General features: G+C 44.9%; 1 protein-coding gene across 1 annotated transcript in view; it reads left to right on the top strand.

Annotated features, from left to right (window-relative positions):
• ADGRB1 (adhesion G protein-coupled receptor B1) overlaps positions 1–19,261 on the top strand; it is a gene marked incomplete at both ends in the record, with an annotated part of 205,421 nt that overhangs the window by 131,353 nt on the left and 54,807 nt on the right. The window contains 3 exons of the mRNA XM_080610861.1: positions 6,928–7,031; positions 14,657–14,759; positions 18,942–19,092. Of these exons, the coding sequence (XP_080466987.1) occupies positions 6,928–7,031; positions 14,657–14,759; positions 18,942–19,092 (358 nt within the window). The remainder of the gene's footprint in view (positions 1–6,927; positions 7,032–14,656; positions 14,760–18,941; positions 19,093–19,261) is intronic.

Genomic DNA, 19,261 nt, shown 5'->3' on the forward strand with positions numbered 1-19,261 from the left:
TTGAAATTGGATGTAAGGAAGAAATTCTTCACTATGAGGGTGGTGAGACACTGGCACAGGCTGCCCAGAAAAGCTGCGGCTGCCCCATCCCTGGCACTGCTCAAGAACTGCTTATTCAGTGAGTTTGCTCCTTGTGTCCCTCATACCTTCTCCTTCTGCAGGCAGGTGCAATGCTTTGCTTCTCTTGGCTCTGCAGAGCGCTAGAGGTGGCAACATACTTCAATGGCAGCACGTGTCAAGAGCCTGGTTCTCAGACAGTTGAAGGTGTCATAGCATCACTCATTACCAAAGTCAAAAAGATACTGCAGGTTGCTGCTATTTGGGGTGGCTGCTGTTGTTTTTGTCCAGTGGTTGTATTGTAGTAAAATACATGGCTGGTGCTTTACAGCACCACTGCAGTATATATGCGGATATACAAAGGGCCTGAGCCCGAAAATGAAACACAGAATTTAACTGAATGGTGATCTCTTTGGCAGATGGCAATACCGCGTTCACCTCTTGGTCATTCAACCGTTCTCAGTAGTTTTCTTTCAGCACTGACATTACACCCCTTTGTTTAGACAGCTGCTCCCTTCTGTGAGTGCTGTTAAAAGCATTATTTTCCAGCAATTTTAACAACCAGCTCTCTGCTTTGACGAGAGTTGTCCAACCAGTAACAAAATCAATACAATATAGCTTTCAAAAACCTTCACAAAAAGCATGAAAAGCCTTGAGGCCAGTGGCACAGTAAAATGGTTCCTGAGCAATTCGTGGAGTAAATCACACCCATCCAGTCCAGTTCTTTGTGAAGAGTGAAATGAGCCTCATTGCTTTGTGCTCATTACCTGTGAGGAGAGGTATTGGGATCTGAACCTGCTTAGTCCTACATAGAAGAATATAAGAGGCAATCTAATCACAGCCTAAAGGTATCAGAGGGGCAATTACCAAAGTTACAAAACCAAACTCATCTCGCTTGTGCCTGATGTTTTAACAAAGGGAAAAGCCACGAACTGTAGCTTTTGGGGTTAATGTGTGACCTTAGGAAAAATCCTGTCACCAGGAGAGTGATGTGCCCTGGAATGGACGCCAGAGGGATGGGAGCTCTCTACCTTTGAGAATTCCCAAGACTTATCCAAGCAAAACCGTGGCCAACCTCCCCCCGATGTCAGTGCTAGCCTTGCTCCAAGCAGTAAATTGGATTAGAAAGCTTTAAAGCCCCTTGCAACCAGTGCTGCTGTAATTCTCTGACTTCATGAGTCTTTAATTTCAAATGGAAGTCAGGCTCAAGGCAACTCTTCCCAATGGCAAACCAAAAGAAGCCCATCATCCCAGATTCCAAATTCACATGCCCGTGTTTAATTTGGAAGCGAAAGAAATGGTTTAGTTTTTCAGTATGATGCTGTTGTACCTATAACGACTTTGTTCAGCCTTCCTTGGTATCAAGGATGGAAAAAGCAGAAAGAACAGCTTGCTTGTAAGGTCTCAGGCAAACTGCATGGCATGAAGAAATACTGTGTTCTAATTGGAGCCTGTTTGACCCTGGAGCCAGAGCAGGGTAATGGAAGAAGCACAACTCAAATGAAGTCACTTTTCACAGTGTTCTGCAGAAAGCAAGAGAAGGAAAGAGATGCAGAGAATATAATGGGGGGAGAGCCAGAGTGATGCATGACGAAAAAGAAAAGGCAGAATAAGTCTTGGAAAATGGCCATAGGAAGGGATGAAGAAAGAGAAAGAAAAGAAAAAAATTAGGGAGGAAGGAAGAGAAGGAAATAGAAAAGAGGAAGAGGGAAGCAAAGTGAAATTGTAAAGAAAAGGAGGAGCGTCCTTCTGCCCTGCTAGGCAGAGCAATGAGGTGATAGGACAGCAAGCAGCCCCAGGCAGTAGCACTCGTTATTTCCATCTCAGCTGATGTCATTGATTGCTTCTCTCCTCCCTTGTCATGTTTGGTGACAGAACTGGGGGACTTGCAACTCATAATGACCTGCTTGGCCCAGGGAAATGTTTTCTTTCCAGCTCCAAAAAGGCAAGGCTTCATCAGGTTGCTTCTGCATGGCACCCATCAGCAGATATGGGGAGGTGGTGATGGACAGGTTGCTTGGGACCACTTGCGGTCCCTAAAGGAAGAAACTGAATTCCTGTCCTGTGTTTTGCAGACAATCAATTCACTCCTCATAGAAGCGTAGAATGGTTTGGGTTGGAAAGGACCTTAAGATCATCCAGTTCCAACCACCTGTCATGGACAGGGATGCCTTACACTAGACCGTGTCACCTAAAGCTTCACCTGTGGCACTGGGAAGCTCCCAAAGAACTACTTTCTCTCTTATCTTGAGAATGCCTTACTGCTTTTCTGGTGGTAGCATTACCTCTTTTTAAACCAAGCTTGTTTTCCCCCCTCTTTCTCCTCCAAGGAAATTTCCCTTGCAAGGCTCAGATCCTGCAGCATTCAAACACCTTCTGTCAGGGGTTTTAATTAGTCAGAAGAAAGAAAATAAACAGTGCTTTGGTTGCCAAAGGGAAGAAATGTGTGTTTGGGGGAGGGAGAGAAGATGGGGAGGACAGAGAAATCTTAATAATGAAGAAAGAAAGCAGAGTCCTAAGCTACATGGGCCTAGGCTTTTAAGACTTCTTATTTCTAAAGTACTGTACTCCTGTTCTTTGCAGCCAGTGTTTTTTATGATTATCCACCCGCATGACGACAACAGAAATCCAATCAGGGCTGGACCAACCATGCCGTCTCTATAGGGAGAAGGGATACGCTTCATAGCATCTCTTCAGCAAAAGTCCTTCCAGTGGGCAAGGGTTTTGTGAAAGCTGGGTTGAAGGATAAAGAAGAAAGTTAAGATCAGGATCTTTCCTGTGCAAAGGGCTGCAGATAGACACCAGGTATTGCCCACAAGTCTGGCTTCCTCTTGGCCAGTGTATTGCCTTGCCAGTGAGCAAACATCTGACCTAGGCATGGACCAGTACATGCAACCTCTTACTTAGCTGATGTAGGATCTAGGTTATTGGTGATGTGGGAAATGGGATAGGGAAAGGAGTGAAAGAACCTGAGTATTTTTGGGGGCAGGGGGGTGTCGGAGAGGATATGGAAGAGAGGGATGTTCATGTTGTTGTATTGGAGATACAGGGATGTAGTCAGCTCCTCTCTTCAAATCCAAACTCCGCTTCTTTGGTGACTCTCGGATGGTTTAGGAATGAGTTATATGTCAGGCATTTTTTACTTTAATGGAGCTCTTCCCCCACTTTTATCCAGTTACCCATGAAAAGTCAGTGAAATGAGACCTACTTAAATCAAATGTCACAATCTATGCTCATCCCAGGCCACCATTTGTGAGACGTGAACTCATTTTGCCTTAAGGGGGGTGCAGGGAGATAAAAAGGGTTGTGAGTGAACGTGGAATGAGTGAGAAAGGAGAAATCCATGTCTGACAAGTTTGTGCTTCGCAGTACATCTATCAGGACCATGCATCTCTGGGGTGGGATAGGGCTGCTGCTCACTTGGGTTCTTCAGGAGGGGAAAACAAGGTGTCAAATGGAGATGTGGCTTCATACTGGAGTCTGCATCTCTCCCTCATGCCGTATCCCAGTGCCTGACTAAATCAGAGGCTTCTGTTCCCAAAAGAATGTACCTTCCACATTTCAATTTATGAGGAGCAGAATATGATGTTTCAGCAATAGCAGTGCCTGGAATATGTCCAATTTCAATTTTTATTTGATGGAAGACAAATGAAAATATTGAAGTTTTCATTGAAATTTCTTTATGTTTACCTAGTTCTCCAAAAACCTGCTTCTAACCTTCCACAAATATTTGGCAGGAGTGAATTCTCAGGATGGGAATGCAGTCGTATGAGTTGATGTTAAAAATCTCTGTGATCATAGAATCATGGAATGGTTTTAGTTGGAAAGGACCTTAAAGACCATCTATTTCCAATGCCCCTGCCACGGGCAGGGACCCCTTCCACCAGAGCAGGTCGCTCCAAGCCCCTGTGTCCAGCCTGGCCTTGAACACTGCCAGGGATGGGGCAGCCACAGCTTCTCTGGGCACCCTGTGCCAGCGCCTCAGCACCCTCACAGGGAAGAGCTTCTGCCTAAGAGCTCATCTCAGTCTCCCCTCTGGCAGGTTCAAGCCATTCCCCTTGGCCTGTCCCTACAGGCCCTTGTCCCAAGCCCCTCTCCAGGTTTCCTGCAGCCCCTTTAGGCACTGGAGCTGCTCTAAGGTCTCCCCTTCAGGAGCCTTCTCTTCTCCAGCCTGAACCAGCCCAGCTCTCTCAGCCAGGCTCCAGAGCAGAGCTGCTTTGGCCCTCTGAACATGTTCATGTCCTTCCTCTGGACTTGCTCCAATAGGTCCACAGTTAGTGATCCAAATCTCCATAGAAGTTCAAAGGAAGAATCCACGTGGGAACCGAAACATTTTCCATGGGCATTTTGGGAAGTCTAGGTTGGGGCAACTTTGCTGGATGGATTGGTGAGGTTCAGCACCATATTATTCTTGGAGCTTTTGCACGATTACTGGTAATTAAAAGGACTAAGATATCGCTTTCCAGTTCTATAACTTCGTATATATCAAGTTCCATAGCTTCAGCAAGTTGATTTGGGATTGGCATCCAAACCCTTTGTGTGTATCTATGGTGTAGTTCTGGAGAGTCTTTAGCCTCCTGTTTCACAAAGCAAACTCAAGGAAGATGCACTGGCATGCATGTAGTGATGTGTCAGAGCTGATGTGGTCAGAAGCAAGGGGACATTGCAGAGAGGTAGCACCACACTCTAGTGCAGTTTGAGGTCCAGTCTGTAGCTGGTTTGCATCCAGTAAAGATCCCTCAATCCACCTGTACTCCTTTGGGTATCTATGCCAGTTGGGCATTCAATCCAGTGAATGTGTTGCTGAATTTTGCCTATGATCATAGAATCACCACCCCTTGTCCTGCTGCAACAGGCCCTGGTAAAAAGTCTTTCCCCATGTTTCCTATAGGCCCCTCTTGGGAACTGAAAGGTCTTTTTAGAACTAAAAATGCCTAAAGCTCTTGTGCCAGCCTTCCCAATATCTCCTGTGGGGTTTGCTGCAGCAGAGTGGTGAAAGTTTTGCTCCTTAATTCCCCCCGGCAATGAGATTCAAAATGTGAGAGGTGCCGTTGGTCAAAATGAGCAAGTAAATAGGATCTTCCCAAGCCCTTTGGACTTCAGGGACTATTCACCTCAGATCCCTTTATATCGGGGTTGTTTCTGTTCTTCATGGTGGGCTCTGTGGACTAAACCTCTACTGACTGTGGGCACTGGACACATATTTGCTTTGCCCATGTGTTGAGCTGTCCAAACTCCATATAAACATGGCACTTTGCTTTGCAGAAGGCTCAGTAGCCTGGAACAGAGCTGCAATTGCCTCAGCTTCATGGCATCTCACTGATTGGAGGTTCAGGTTGAGCAGCCTCATACCTGCCAACAAAACAGTGTAGACAAATCCTTAGAGAACTGCCTGTTCCATTCCCAAATCCATGTGTAATTGCTTTTTGCTTTCTCTTTCCCTATGCTAAGCCCTTGCTATGTCAGAAACCATCTTATCTTCATGGCTGTAGTGATAAGTGTTGGTACTGTGCCAGTCTAATGACAACCCTGACTGTGCTCCCACACCTCTGCATACTGCCTAATCAGTCTAAATAGAGGGTTCTCATGTGTCTGTTGGACTGTGGGTCTCTGCTTCTCTGCCTTCATGCCAGCAGAGATCAGTGATGTGGAAACGAGAAACATGCCAGGAAAAAAGCCTGCAGCAGAGCAAACCAACTGGGATCCAGATCCTCATTTCTAAGCTGAGAACTCGGGGAGTTTAGTGATGTTAGTCTGGCAGATATTAGCTAGTTACACAGTCCCGGTGATGCAGAGAACTAGATCAGGTGAGGTTATATAGCGTGTGTGTTTGTTCTTGATGTTGCAAGAGCTGATGATCAGCAGATCCTTGTGTTTAGATGAGAAATCAGCCTTCTGAAAGATGAGAAATCTGAAGGAGGCCTACAGGGATGCTAGATAGGGACTCTTCCTCAGGGACTCTAGCAATAGGACAAGGGGTGGTGGGTTCAAACTTAAACAGGAGAAGTTCAGATTGGATATAAGGAAGAAGTTCTTTACTGTGAGGGTGCTGAGGCGTTGGCACAGGGTGCCCAAAGAAGTGGTAAATGCTCCATCCCTGGCAGTGTTCAAGGCCAGGCTGGGCAGAGCCATGGGCAACATGGTCAAGTGTGAGGTGTCCCTGCCCATGGCAGGGGGTTGGAACTGGATGATCTTAAGGTCCTTTATGACCCACATCATTCTGTGATTCTATGATTCTGTGAAATGAGAACCAGATTTTCCAGTAAGGAGCCCTGCATATGAAAAAAAACCTTGTGTAGTAGTGTAAGAGTAGTGAAGTGATGGATGGTATAAACTGACGCTGGGTCCCTGGGGAGGATATATATCTTGGTTTTCCTTTGCTTGCTTCATCTCCTCCTTTTCTAGGTGGATATTTGTAGTTGGTGAAAGATTTTTACCATGTTTTCATCCTCCAACCTTCATCACCACCATTCCCAGATGAGCTCACTTGTAATGGGCCTAGTGTGGGCACTGCCTTTTGCTGTTGCCTCATTTGTCATCTTCATACTTTCACACTGGACTTGAAGGGCCTGATCCTTCTTTTGCAACCCACGTCTTTTACTCACCTTCCTCGATATGGGTATGAGGGTTGTCACCCAGGCTTAACACTGGTGTGTGTGGGACCAGAATAAGGTCCTCAATAAGGATGGGTCAACCAGAAATAAATCCTGGTATTTGTACATACTGTGCATGTGAAAATCAGGTGAGTTGATACACAGAAAATTAGGAAGAAAGTTATTGCCATGAAATTGAGCTGGTCCTGAGCATCTTCTTGGTTTTGTGGGTTCTTCTTCTTTCCTTTTTTTTAATGCCTTACTTTTTCTCTTTCAGAACATGGAAAAGGTGCTGGTCCCTTCTGTCACATTAATTGTAGGCTGTGGAGTATCTTCGCTGACACTTTTGCTGTTGATTATCATTTATGTCTCTGTTTGGAGGTATGGCTTTCATTCTCTTCTCTTTTTGTTGGGGAAAGTAACTTGTCGTTTGACCCACATGGATCCTGAAGGTTTTCCTCTCTGTTTTTGGGTGCCTGGTGCCTGAGGAAGAACCGTTTGGTAATGAGTGGGTCCTGCAATAAGTCTTTATGGTGGCTTAGTTGGCATTATTCTTCCCTTCTAATGCCAAAGAAATTAGTACAGTGCAATTACAGCCATGACCCCATGTAGTTGCATTGTTCCATTTTCAAAAGCCGCATGCTGGTTTAGATGCCTTTGTATACCCCAGGAAACCTTGTTCGTGGAGAAGTGGACACACACTGCCTCCTGGTATTGCTCCAAGGTATTCCCAGCTGGGTCTTTGATAACATTAAAACAGCTGTGACCCGTTATGAAAACATCTGGCCTGAAGAAATGCCAGCACTTTTCAGGAGCTTTAAGGATGATAAACCACATGGTCTAAATAACTCTCTAACTAGCTCTAACTAAATAACCTCTTAGCCACATTCTGCCTTTAGCTTCTGATGCATATGGGATTCCTCAGTACATCCCATTGCAGAGAGCTCCTGTACACCTATAAGCAGGTCAGGTATAACCTTAAGTTGCATGATTTATAGAGGCTGGACTGATTTAGTATCAAAGTTTTATTGAACAAAGGCGCACATTGGTCCATGCCCCTGTTAGACATGTTTTGGTGGACTGTATAAGCTGGAGGAATCAAGGTGTGCAAAGGTCACCCTATACTGCACTGAACAAGCTCTGAGTTTATTTACGAGACTCACACCTTTCCTAAATCCATGGCAAAAGTGTTGAGAGCTTCAGAACTCTAATCTAAATAAACCCAAGAAAATCAGAACCAAGTGCATGACTGTGAATTTGAAATGGAGTAGCTACAGAGAATATACTGTTTAGATATTCTTGGTGACCCTTTTGAGAGAAGGGACCAGTCTGAGGCTTTAATTTCACCAATTGATTCTTCTTAATAGGAAGGAAAGGGTTAATACAGTTGAGAGTTATGATTTGAGCTAACTTTTTTCTACCTTTTGATGTAGGAAAGAAACAAGAGAGTAAAAAATGAGCAAAAATGCATCTTTTTTGTTGATACTGTGACAGTGCATAGTGGTTAGTTAATTACAGCAAGTGCTACGAGCTGAAGACTGATCATAATAACATTTATCTAGAACTCAGGTTTTTCCGTGCCTGGGGTATCATTGGATGTGCTCAAGTCCTTGTCCTCTCCTGCTTTTCCTAAGGCTGGGCAACACTGGGCAGCGCTGGTAGGTGACTTACTGGTGTCACTGGTGTCAGGATCAAGTGGAAAGTTAGGATAGAAGACTAAAGAGCAAGTGTTCGAGCCTCACCCTCTCTTTCTTATCAGAAACAAGTTCAGGATCTGAAAACCAAGTTCAGACATGAGGTTGAATAAGTTTGGAGCATGCTAGAGTCATTTGGAATAACAACACGATGTATTGTCTTCCAGGAGTGTGCCCCTCAATATTAACTCTTATTGAGGACAGTAAAGTTAATTGCCTGCCTTGTTTAAAATACACTCTCTTTAATTTCACATTCCAGCCTTTGTGTTATGCCTATGCCCAAAATGATCAGCATGAACGGGGGGGACATGTTTATAGGAGGCTTGAATGGGCATTTCTGAGCTAGCCAAGGATGGACATGCATTTCCAAGTGATCCTGAGACCAGCTATATCTTGGTTAAAGGGCTCTCTATCCTAAGTCTCTCTGTGTAAATATCTGTAAAGCATGATCAAGTGATCTCCAGAATTTCTCTTTGGTGCGCTGAGTTTGTTCCATCCCTTCTCTGTAGATCATGTTTCCATGTTTCCTAAACTTCACAGCATTCCCGTGGCTGAGCCCTGAGCGCTCTGTGTGTCCTTTTTATTTTAGGCATAGCTTCTGGACATGAATGTGCTGTCCTATTAATGGTCTCAGGAACATCATATTCAAGTCAACATTACCTCCTGGCTCCCACTTTGTTTTGCCCTAGGTGTTATATAGCATGATAGACAACGGCTGGAGGACCAGCTTAGAAGTGGGATCAGCAGTATTGTTCCAGCTGTTGTTGCTAAAAGAGTATAAAGTCATTCTTTTTTGCTAGGGAAGAAACTCCTTATGCCCTAACTGCCTGGTCTTCTGTGGAGAGCACTCACCAGAGCTCAGCTGTTTCAGGGAGCTTTGGCTGGGAATTTTCTCATTCAGACCTCTAGACAAAGGCATTTGGAGCATGCATACATAGACTCAGCTTGAGTATGGAGCACTTCTGATGAATAAGCTCACTGAGGCTGACAATCTGGAAACATTCCCAGATTTTTGCCCAGCTAGGGTTTGTTTATACATGGAGAAGCAGAAAGAAAGGATGCGGGAAGAAAGAGGGAAAGGAACATGGTAAAGAAAAGGGGGCAGAGCAAAAGAGAGGTGATCCCAGCTTTGGGCTGCATATCAGAGAGGAAATGAATTTACCCTCCCCTTCCCATTCAAACCCCCCAAATAATGGTTGCTTCTCAGTGGCACCTACTCAGCCATCGGCATGAATGGCATGAGCTTTCTGATGCAAACGATCACTTCAGACACAGCCAACTTGGCACAGCCTGGTTGAAAACTGGAAGTTGTTTCTGTTTGACGGCTGTTGGTGGCCTGTTGGTGGACTTACTCCAGTTCCCAGTAGACAGATGGCTGCAAAATCTCTGCTGCAGATGGTGCATCGCTAGCCTGATTAGCAGTCTCAACAGAGAGGTCAGTGACACACTGGGCCATAGAAGTGGAGTGACCTTGTTATCTGTCGGTGGTGGCTGTCCTGAGTCACAGCTGGAGACAGGGTCTGCATTGCGAGCCACGTGCTGCACCACTCACGCAGAAAAAGAGGGGGAATTGAGAGAAAAATATCTTCCCTCTTGAAAACCGACATGAAAATGAAAAACAGGGGAGAAAATGAACTATTCAAGGGTCAGAACAGTTGAAATAGTTTAGTTTCTTTAAGTTCTGGGTTGTAACACTGCTTTCAAACAGCTCCTTGAAACGTTGGTATTTCAGGAGTGTCTCAATGTGTTTTCCATCCTGGAACTCATTGCAGCTCAACAGCCTCTGGAGTCAGTGACCTTTCTGTAGCATGGAGATCAATGCTTGCTATTGAATAGCTCTTCCACCAGCCCATCAGCATGTGGAGCACGGCAGACCTTTTCCAGTGAATGCCGCATCACTGAAAGATATCAGCGAGAGCTTTTCTCACTCCCTGCCCATGGAAGCCTGAGGATTGATTTAGTGCTTGTCAATGAGCTCTCAAGGGACTTTTAACACTTGCTTTAAAGCCAGGAGCTCTGCCTTTGCCGGAGATACTGAGTTACTCAGTGGCCCTGGTGGGAGACAACAGGAAGTGACTGGGCAGAGAAGGATGTGTGTACACAGCGTGAGGGAGCAAGAGGTGACTCAGTGTTTATGGAGAGGAAGGGAGCATAATGGGGACAAAGAGACAGACTGTGGGGTTTCCCCACCTCCATCTGTCTCAGTTTGCGCAGCAGCTTCCCCACGTCTTGCAGGACACAGGCCACAGCAGAAGTTCCCTAAATGTGCAGTGAGTTCTCCCCTGCTTTGATGGCTTCCAACATATTTTGATACGTAAGCATGAATCAACCAAGAAGTAGCAAGACAGCACCCTGGAGTAGCTCTGCCTTTGATAGAGATCTTTCCATTGGCAAAATGCATCAAGTTATGTGGGTTTTCCCTATCTGATATGATTTCCTCACTTCCTTGGCCAGAGGATATGGATAGTAATGGTGATTTCTTTTTGTGGAGCATCCTGTGCTGGAGAATGGAAAGAGATGGAAAGAAGCTGTCCTAGCTTAACGGGAGACTTCTGATTGAGATGAAACATAGCAAGGAAATATTTGGCACCCATGTCAGGTTACCAAGGAGGACTATGGAATGCAGGGTTGAATTAGGAAGGTCAGACCTCAGCTGCATTTCAAACTGGTGCAGGTTGTGAAAGGCATCAAGAAGGGCTTCTGTAAGTATGTCAGCACCAAAGGATTACTCAGGAAAGTGTTGGCCCAGTGTTGACTGGAGCAAGTAGCCTGATGGAGAAGGAAGTAGAAAGGGTGAAGGTATTCGGTGCCTTTGTTGCCTTGTTCTGCTGTCAAGGTTTGCTCCCAGGCACCCGAGTTCCTGTACCTAGTGGCAGAATCTGGGCAAGAAAATACAACCCACTGCCAAGGAAGAGAGCTGGGGACCTTTTCTGCCAAGAGAGGTTGGATCAGATAATTCTTAGGATCACCTTCTGACCTGGTATTCTATGCTTCTATGATTCAAGCAAGCTGGATATTTGCAAGTCCATGGGACCAAATGGAATGCGTAAAGGGTGTTGAGGGAGCTGGCTGATGTTACTGTGGAGCCACTATTTATCATCTGGGGAGGCTGTTGATGGATAGAAGAAGGCAAATGTTAAACCCATCCTTAAAAAGGGCAAGGAGGAGGATCCAGAGAACAACTGGCTGGTCAGCATAATCACAGCCCCTGGGAAGATTAAGGAACAAGTAGTTATAAAGGTTATTTCCAGGCAAAATGATGGACAAGAAAGCAATTCGGAATAGACAGTGCAGATTTATTGAGGGCAGGTTGTGCCTGACTGATCAGTTTCCTTTTTGTGATAGGATGTCTGGTTGCATGGACCGTGGGGAGAAGTAAGTGTTGTACATTTTGGCTTTACAAAGGCCATTAACACAGTCTCCCATAATGCCTTTGTATCCAGACCAGGAAACTGCGCTGCATTAGTGGCTTCCAAAGTGCCTTAATAGGTGGATATAGTTCATCCAGGCTTAAAAGGGTAATGGTCGATGGTTTGAAGTCTAATCAGGAGCTGCTTAGTAGTTGCATCTGACAGGGGTTGATACTATCGCAAATATTGTTTAATGTCTTTAGCAACCTGGTTGATGGGGCAAATTGCACCTTCAGCAGGTTTGTGGGTGACATCAAATTGGAAGAATGACTGACATGCTGCAAAACAGCACTACCATTCAGAAGGACCTCAGCTAACAGGAGATACGGGCTGGAGAAATGTTACAACACAAAGAAATGCACAGTTCTGCACCTGGGACAGAATAACTGCATGGAGAAGGATGATCTGGGACTGACTGGCATGGAAATGTCTCTACAGCGAGGGTCTGCAGGTTCTAGTGGGCAATGATGTGGAAATGAATCAGCAATGCACCCATACAACAGTGAAGGCCAGCATTAGTGGGCTATATAAGCAAGAATATAGCCAAGAGGTCAAGAGAACTGAATATTCTTCTCTACTTGACACCCACATCTGACACCCTTGAGCCCCCATCTGGATATCACCACATTGGAGCAAGTCCGGTGGATGCTTAGGGAGCTGGAGGGCATGATGTAAATGGAAGCAAGGAAAACAAGACATGAAGAAGAGGAGGCTGTTAAGAAGGAGTTACAGAGAAGTCAAACAAATCACAGAGGTGTACAGTGAAAGGTCTACGGGCACCAGCTGCAGCAGGAAGAAAACACAACTGGCTGTAAAGAAAAGTAATCTTTCACCATGAGAGCAGTTCAGCACTGTAAAAAGTCATCCAGGAGAGGTGGTGGCACTTCTGTTCTTGGTGATTTTCAAAACTTGGTAGGACAAGACCCTGAGGAAGCTGCTCTGACTTTGAAATTAGCCCTTTTTTGGGCAGACATTGCACTGGGAACTCGAGAGTTTCTTCACCAACCTAAATTATTCTGATTCTGTGATTCCACTTGTTGCCAGCCCACATCTTGTTCTTTGGAGGTTCAGGGATGTGGGGAACAGGGTGGACTTTCCATGGAAAGCATGGAGAAAGGAAAGGCTTGTTTAATGGGGGAAAACATCTACAGACACCTGGATTGTCTTCCCTCATATTTACATACAGTCTATAGTTATGATCAACTGATTTCTTACATTTTTTGACCAAAGAAGACTTTCGAAGTTCACGCTAATGCCAGTTAGATCATAGTGTTGCTACACAGATTTATTAGATCTCATTGCCACCAGGAGAGAGTCCAAATCTCCTTTTATATCCCCTAGAAGCTGCTGACTGGAGACTTGCTGTTTTACTTCACACCATCAAATCATAGATTGATGGCTTGGTACTCTCCAGCCACAAATGGAATAGGATCGAGGTGATATGCAGCATAGTATTGAGTCCAATGAAATGGAAGAATTTGGGATCAGATCGGCCATGAAAGGAGACAGAGGCTTGTTTTGCAGGCAGCAAACTCAGTTTCTAGCTGAGCTGGAAGCCTAGTCTGATCTGGAGTTGGGTGAGTTTAAGGGAGAGCTATCTGTAAATCAGGTTTACAACAGACTAAGTGTAAATTCTGGTTACTCCGCATCAGTGACCAGGAAAGCAAATCCTCAAGTTTCATGTTTGTTTGAAGGTAAAACTCAGAGGGAAATGAAAATCAAACTTTTGCAGCCTTTCGTAGGTCTAAAGCACAGATTTACCCTTGGCAGAGCACACGTGCACTAACTCATCCTGCCCACCTAATGAGAAGCTCAAAACTCTGCAGCCAAAGCACGACCAACTCACTCTTGCTTAAATTAGTTAATGAAATTAAATTCCCAATATAAATAGTTGATGTGCTGGAATATAGGAAATAATCCTGCATTAGCCTCCAGGCATGAGTTGCTTGATTAATAGATCTGTTTCTAATTCTTCCAAGCATCAGCATCTACTCTTCACTCATCTGGTATTCAGGCCAAATCCCTGAGCTGATTCACGTGTATAAGCGTTGCTATGGCCAGGTCCTGAATTCAATCCTCCAGCACTTGCACTTTTGCAATTCACTTTTAATTTTATTAGAGACATAAAAGTGCCTTCAAAGGAATTTCCCTCCTCAGCCGGTGCTTTGAGTTAATCGGTGTGCACGTACCCCAGCAGCACGTTGGTGCTGTGCTGCACACCGCAAATCAGAAGTGACAAATAGCTTGTTCCTGCAAGGTGCTGAAGGCAACAGCTTCCTAACTTGGATCCCCAGTGCCACAGACCCACAGCTGCAGTTATGTATTTGGCCTAGTTTTGAGAAGTGTTAAACCTCTCTATCTGTGGGAGGGGAGAAAAAAAGCCACAAGTACTTATCACTTCAGGATGGGTTGTTAGGTTAAACAAAGGGGAATGCTGAATCACAAGCACTTTGTTGTGGAGGTGCATGCATTTGTAATCTGCTTTCATCGCCAGCATGCCTGTGGCTCTTCTTATTTGGGAATCTTTCCATGTGTTGCCTGTATGTTTTCTTTTAAGCTCCTTTTCAAGCCCCCTTTCAAGTGAGCAAAGCTGAAGAAGACTTGCAGAACTCTACTGGTTTAGGAGTGGCTCAGACTAAGGACCAGACTGGCCACTAGTTTGTTGACTCATGCTCATAACTCCAAGCATTGATGGGGGAGAATAAAGAGATCTATGGGCTGAGCACCCCAGCTCTCCCTTTCCCCTTTCCCCTTGTTCTTGTCTGTTTAACATGCAAGATCTGCAGGAAATGGGCAATTTCTTACCATGGCCTTTCTGTAGAGCCTGGTTGATGCTTCCCAGAGGTAACTTAATGCAAGCTGTAACAAGGTGGATCCCCCTCCTCGTCTTCTCTTGCTGCAGGTATATTCGCTCAGAGCGCTCTGTCATTCTTATCAACTTCTGCCTATCCATCATCTCCTCCAACGCCCTCATCCTGATCGGCCAGACCCAGACCCGGAACAAGGTAGGAGATCAGTTGAGCTTTGCTTGTTTGTTTGTTTGCTTTTCCCCCTGATTTAGCACTGAAATAATCCATTCAGGCAGCACTTCCTCATTTTCCTCCATCTGTTCATTAGCAACATGTCAAAGCTACGATTAAATGGCACATTTCAATTTTCTTGTGGAGAATTTGTCAGCATCCTCGGGGCTTTGATTCAAACCAATGTGATATTTTTGACTATCTGCCTAGAGTAGCTGGCACATGGCACAGGAAAGAAACATGGTTATTTGCTAAGGCTTTAACTGTTTTATGTTCAAAAAATTACAGAGGAAGATTGAGAAAAGGCTGAAAAAAAACCACCCCAAACAAACAACATCTCTCAGCTTTACTTTTATTTCTCCACCAACTTTTATACTCAAATCTTAAAGCACTTGGCAGATGTTAATGCACACGGCTACAAAACCCACATTTTTGGGGTAGGAAGCATTGCCAGATGCATTGTACATGCTGCAGAGCTGGGGACAGTAAGGGCCTGGCTGCAGATCGGTGTAACTTCAGTAGTAGAGGCATAGCATGGATTGTCAAGCCACATGAAGCAGTTGCATGTACATGCCTTCCCACATTACAGACCCAGCTGGAGAGGCGTGTGCTGCCTGTATGACTTTCCTCCAGCCAAAGCACTTTCAGTTTCCTCGTTAGTATCTGGCATAACAAATCACTGCTTATCATTAACGCTGCAGAGGGACTCTCCATCAGTAGCGATAGGACAAGGGATGATGGGTGCAAACCGAAACAAGGGAAGTTCAGGTTGGAGATAAGGAAGAAGTTCTTTACTGTGAAGGTGCTGAGGCACTGGCGCAGGATGCCCAGAGAAGTGGTAAATGCCCCATCCCTGGCAGTGTTCAAGGCCAGGTTGGACAGAGCCTTGGGTGATATGGTCTACTGTGAGGTGTCCCTGTCTATGGCAGGGGTGCTGGAACTGGATGACCTTAAGGTCCTTTCCAACCCAAACCATTCTATGATTCTATGATTCTATGACCAATATTTTCCTGTTGTACATTTTCCCATCTCCCCAAGTGCTCCAACCTTCCTAACTCCACTAAGTAGAAAAATGAAGCAAGAAGTGTCCTTCACTATTCCTGCTGCCAAAATCTCACTCAGAAGTCAAAATGTAGGTTTTAATTAACAGTAACCAGTGACCAGCCAATTTTTTCCAGCCTCTGCTTTGGCAGCCAGAACATGTTGTCACTTCTGGAAGTGTTTCTGCAGAGAAGCCCTAAGGTTTAATGAATCACAGGGATTCATTTCTATGGAGGGCCCTTCAGGTTAAGGGTACGTTGTTTTAGGAAAAATTTTACAGCTGCTTGAGTCGTATGTGTAGAGAGAAGTGCAGAGACATGCAGCCAGACAGCCATGCTTCTATTAAACATGCCCTTCAGAAGCTAACTTTGCAAAGCAGATCTGTCTTTCATGGCAAACATGGTTGGAAAGAAGTGGAGAAAGAATAAGCTAAACCCTTGATTACCAGGGTGTGTTGTCTCCAACCCCAAGTGTGTGCTATGAGCTTCTTTCCATAGGAAGACATACAGAGGGATGCTCAACATGGCAAAGCATTGCTGGACCCCCTCTTTGGTTATTCTGCTTCACCCCAGGACAAGAGGCAGATATCTTCATGCTCTCCCACCTCCTTCAGAGCACGGTTGTGAGCCCAGGTCCTCCCTCGTGCTTTTTCTTACATGATTCTGGGTGTTCACCGTCAGTGGGGATTCAAAGCTCCCGGCTGAGATTGCATGATGCAGATTAGCTCTTTGCACATACATATGCATGAAACACCATAAATAGAAAGGTTATTCTTGGATTTCCTCTCAGCCATCTAGTAAACAGTCTCTAGCAGGGAACAGAGAAAGAAAACTATACAGAAAAGAGACCAAAGAGTGTAAATGAGGATTTTATTCACATTCAATTATTGATAATGGAACATATTAAGATGTTTGTGATTGATTTATAATTACAGTTAATAGGGGAGAATTTCTATGATATTCGTTGCCCTGGAAATGCCAAATTCTCCCTCAATTTTCATCCGTGTAACCTCAAAGGCAAGATTCCATGCCGGGATTTACTAAGCTTTTTGAAGATGAAAGGCCTGGGAAAAGGCTAAAAACTTACAGTCAGCAACAACATGATGCAAAAGAAATGAATGCTGCACGAACTGGCCATATCTCAAAGGCATGGCTACGTGCTGCAAGGAAACGGATTTCTCCTCTTAAAGGAAAACAAGGGCTAATGGCCTTGACAGGCTGACAAGCTCTGCTCAATCTTTTAGCAGCAGCTTGGGACATCATATCCCAGTGCTTGGCCTTCATGGAGTTGGGTTTTTTATCCTTACAAGGCAGGAAAAACCCGAAGCAGAGATAGCAGAAGCAAATATGTGCTTGCCCATCATCTGGCCAAGTTCACAGCCTGGTTTCAGGAAATGGGTTTATACTGGCCCAGCTGAGATGTGCACATGTCTGTTGTGCTCCTCTTCTCCTTGCCTATCAAAACTACCCAATTGAGACTAAAATAGCCAGAAAATGTATCTCTCTGGTGCAAAATTAGAAAGCAAAGGGTTTTTTCTCCTCTTTACAAACTGCTGACAAACTGGGCAGAACAAAATCAGAACGGTAAAATGAACAGTGTTTTATCTGATATTCTAAAATAGCAGTCTCCTAAAATACATTCCAGAAAGCATCCTGTGTGAACTGTTTTATGTAGGGCTGTAAGCTCACGAATAGCAAACACCTTTTCACATGTAAAAATGGAAATTATCATATTGAGCTGTGTTATTTGTGCTGAACTCTTATCCAGAATCCATTTATAAGCAAAATACCAAGGGTTTTGGTGTCAAATACAAATACGGAACAAAAAAAGACAGTTCCTGTCTCAAAGGACACACGGTCTTCCTTTTATTCACAGCCTCTGATAACATCGTTTTCTGCCAGTGTATGAATTGAGAGCAATCCAATAAAATCATGATAAAAGACACTCCATGCATGAGAGCTCACTGTTAAAAGATGCTGGTGGATGAAAAAAGAGGAAGGTTCACTGACCATAAACCCAAAGTCCATGTTTCCTGATAGAACTCAAAGCAGAGAAATTCTTCACTAAACCCCCCCACCTCCTTGGCCTGAATGCCTTAAACCATTTTGTTTCCCATCCAGAGTCACTTTTAAAGTCTTATTTGCTCTCCGTTCTCCTTGGGAGCCACTTGGAGTTTCTTTCCATCATTGTGTACATTGATTCATGGTTTCCAACACGCAGATGGTAGAAAACCGGCAGAGTTAAACAGAGCGGCACCAATTTGCACCAGTGAAAGATTTGGCCTTGCTGAGTTAAAAACAAAGGCGAGCTTGTCAGCTTTCCAGTCCATCTCCCTGGCACTACAGGATTGTTCTTCATAATGCATTTGCTAGTACTTTCCCCACTTTAATTTTAAATGGCTTAAGCTCCCTGCACTTCCCTTGAGAGATTTCCCAATGAGTTGTAGAGCTCACCATGATGAAATTCTTTCTAATGTAGGGGGTTTTTCCCTTTCCTTTTTTTCCCTTTCTGTTAGTAGTTATATACCCTTGTACAACTATGCACTGCTCATGTTTGCGGTCCTTACCGGCCCCTGGCAGCCGTGCTTTCACCAGGCTCTCGCAGCTTAACTCTTTCCCATAACAATCCTTCTCTGTCAGGGACACCATCTAAATTGCCCTCCTCTGATTTCATTTTATGGCTCAGCTGCCAACAGCATGGTGCTTTGGAAACCTTTTGAGCTGAGATTGGTGCACGACTTAGTAACTGCTCCAACTTCCCGAAAGGTTTGTGGCAATGGATTTGATCATTTGGAGAATAAATATATGTTGTTGAAGCCAAGAGAGCACCAGGGTGGGATGCAGGATCAGACTTCAGGAGAGGTGTTAAACCTGGGTTTATCATAGAGCTCATGCAGCCAATTTCCAAGCAGTACTTAAATGTGAAGCAAACACTTTAGTCCTTTCCTAGGTCAGACCTCGTGGGGGAGGCTGCCTCTTCCTAAAATGTCTTTTTGTGTCTTGATCTTCATGACTTTGCCTTCCAGAGCCTGGTTTGGAAGCACCTCCCTGCACCTTCTGCTTTCCTGCCCGCTGCTTTCTCCGCCTGCTGCTCCTCTCACGTGTCCTCCTTTCCTCCTCTCTCCAGGTGATATGCACACTGGTGGCGGCTTTCTTGCACTTCTTCTTCCTCTCCTCTTTCTGCTGGGTGCTGACCGAGGCTTGGCAGTCCTACATGGCCGTGACAGGCCGGTTACGGAACCGCATCATCCGCAAGCGCTTCTTGTGTCTTGGATGGGGTGAGGATGCTGGGTCTGAGAAGAAGCTTTCAATGCTTTCAGGGGTGTCAAGCAGGGCTGAAATGGTTAAAGATAGCATAAGCAAGAGTATTAAGTCCTGTCACACAAAAGAGATGAGTCAAGAGTGGCTGAGTTTCCAAAGGGAGTGCTGGGGTGGTTTCTCCTGTGT

The sequence above is a fragment of the Psittacula echo genome (assembly GCF_963264785.1).
Source record: "Psittacula echo genome assembly, chromosome: 2".
NCBI classification, from domain to species: Eukaryota; Metazoa; Chordata; class Aves; order Psittaciformes; family Psittacidae; genus Psittacula; species Psittacula echo.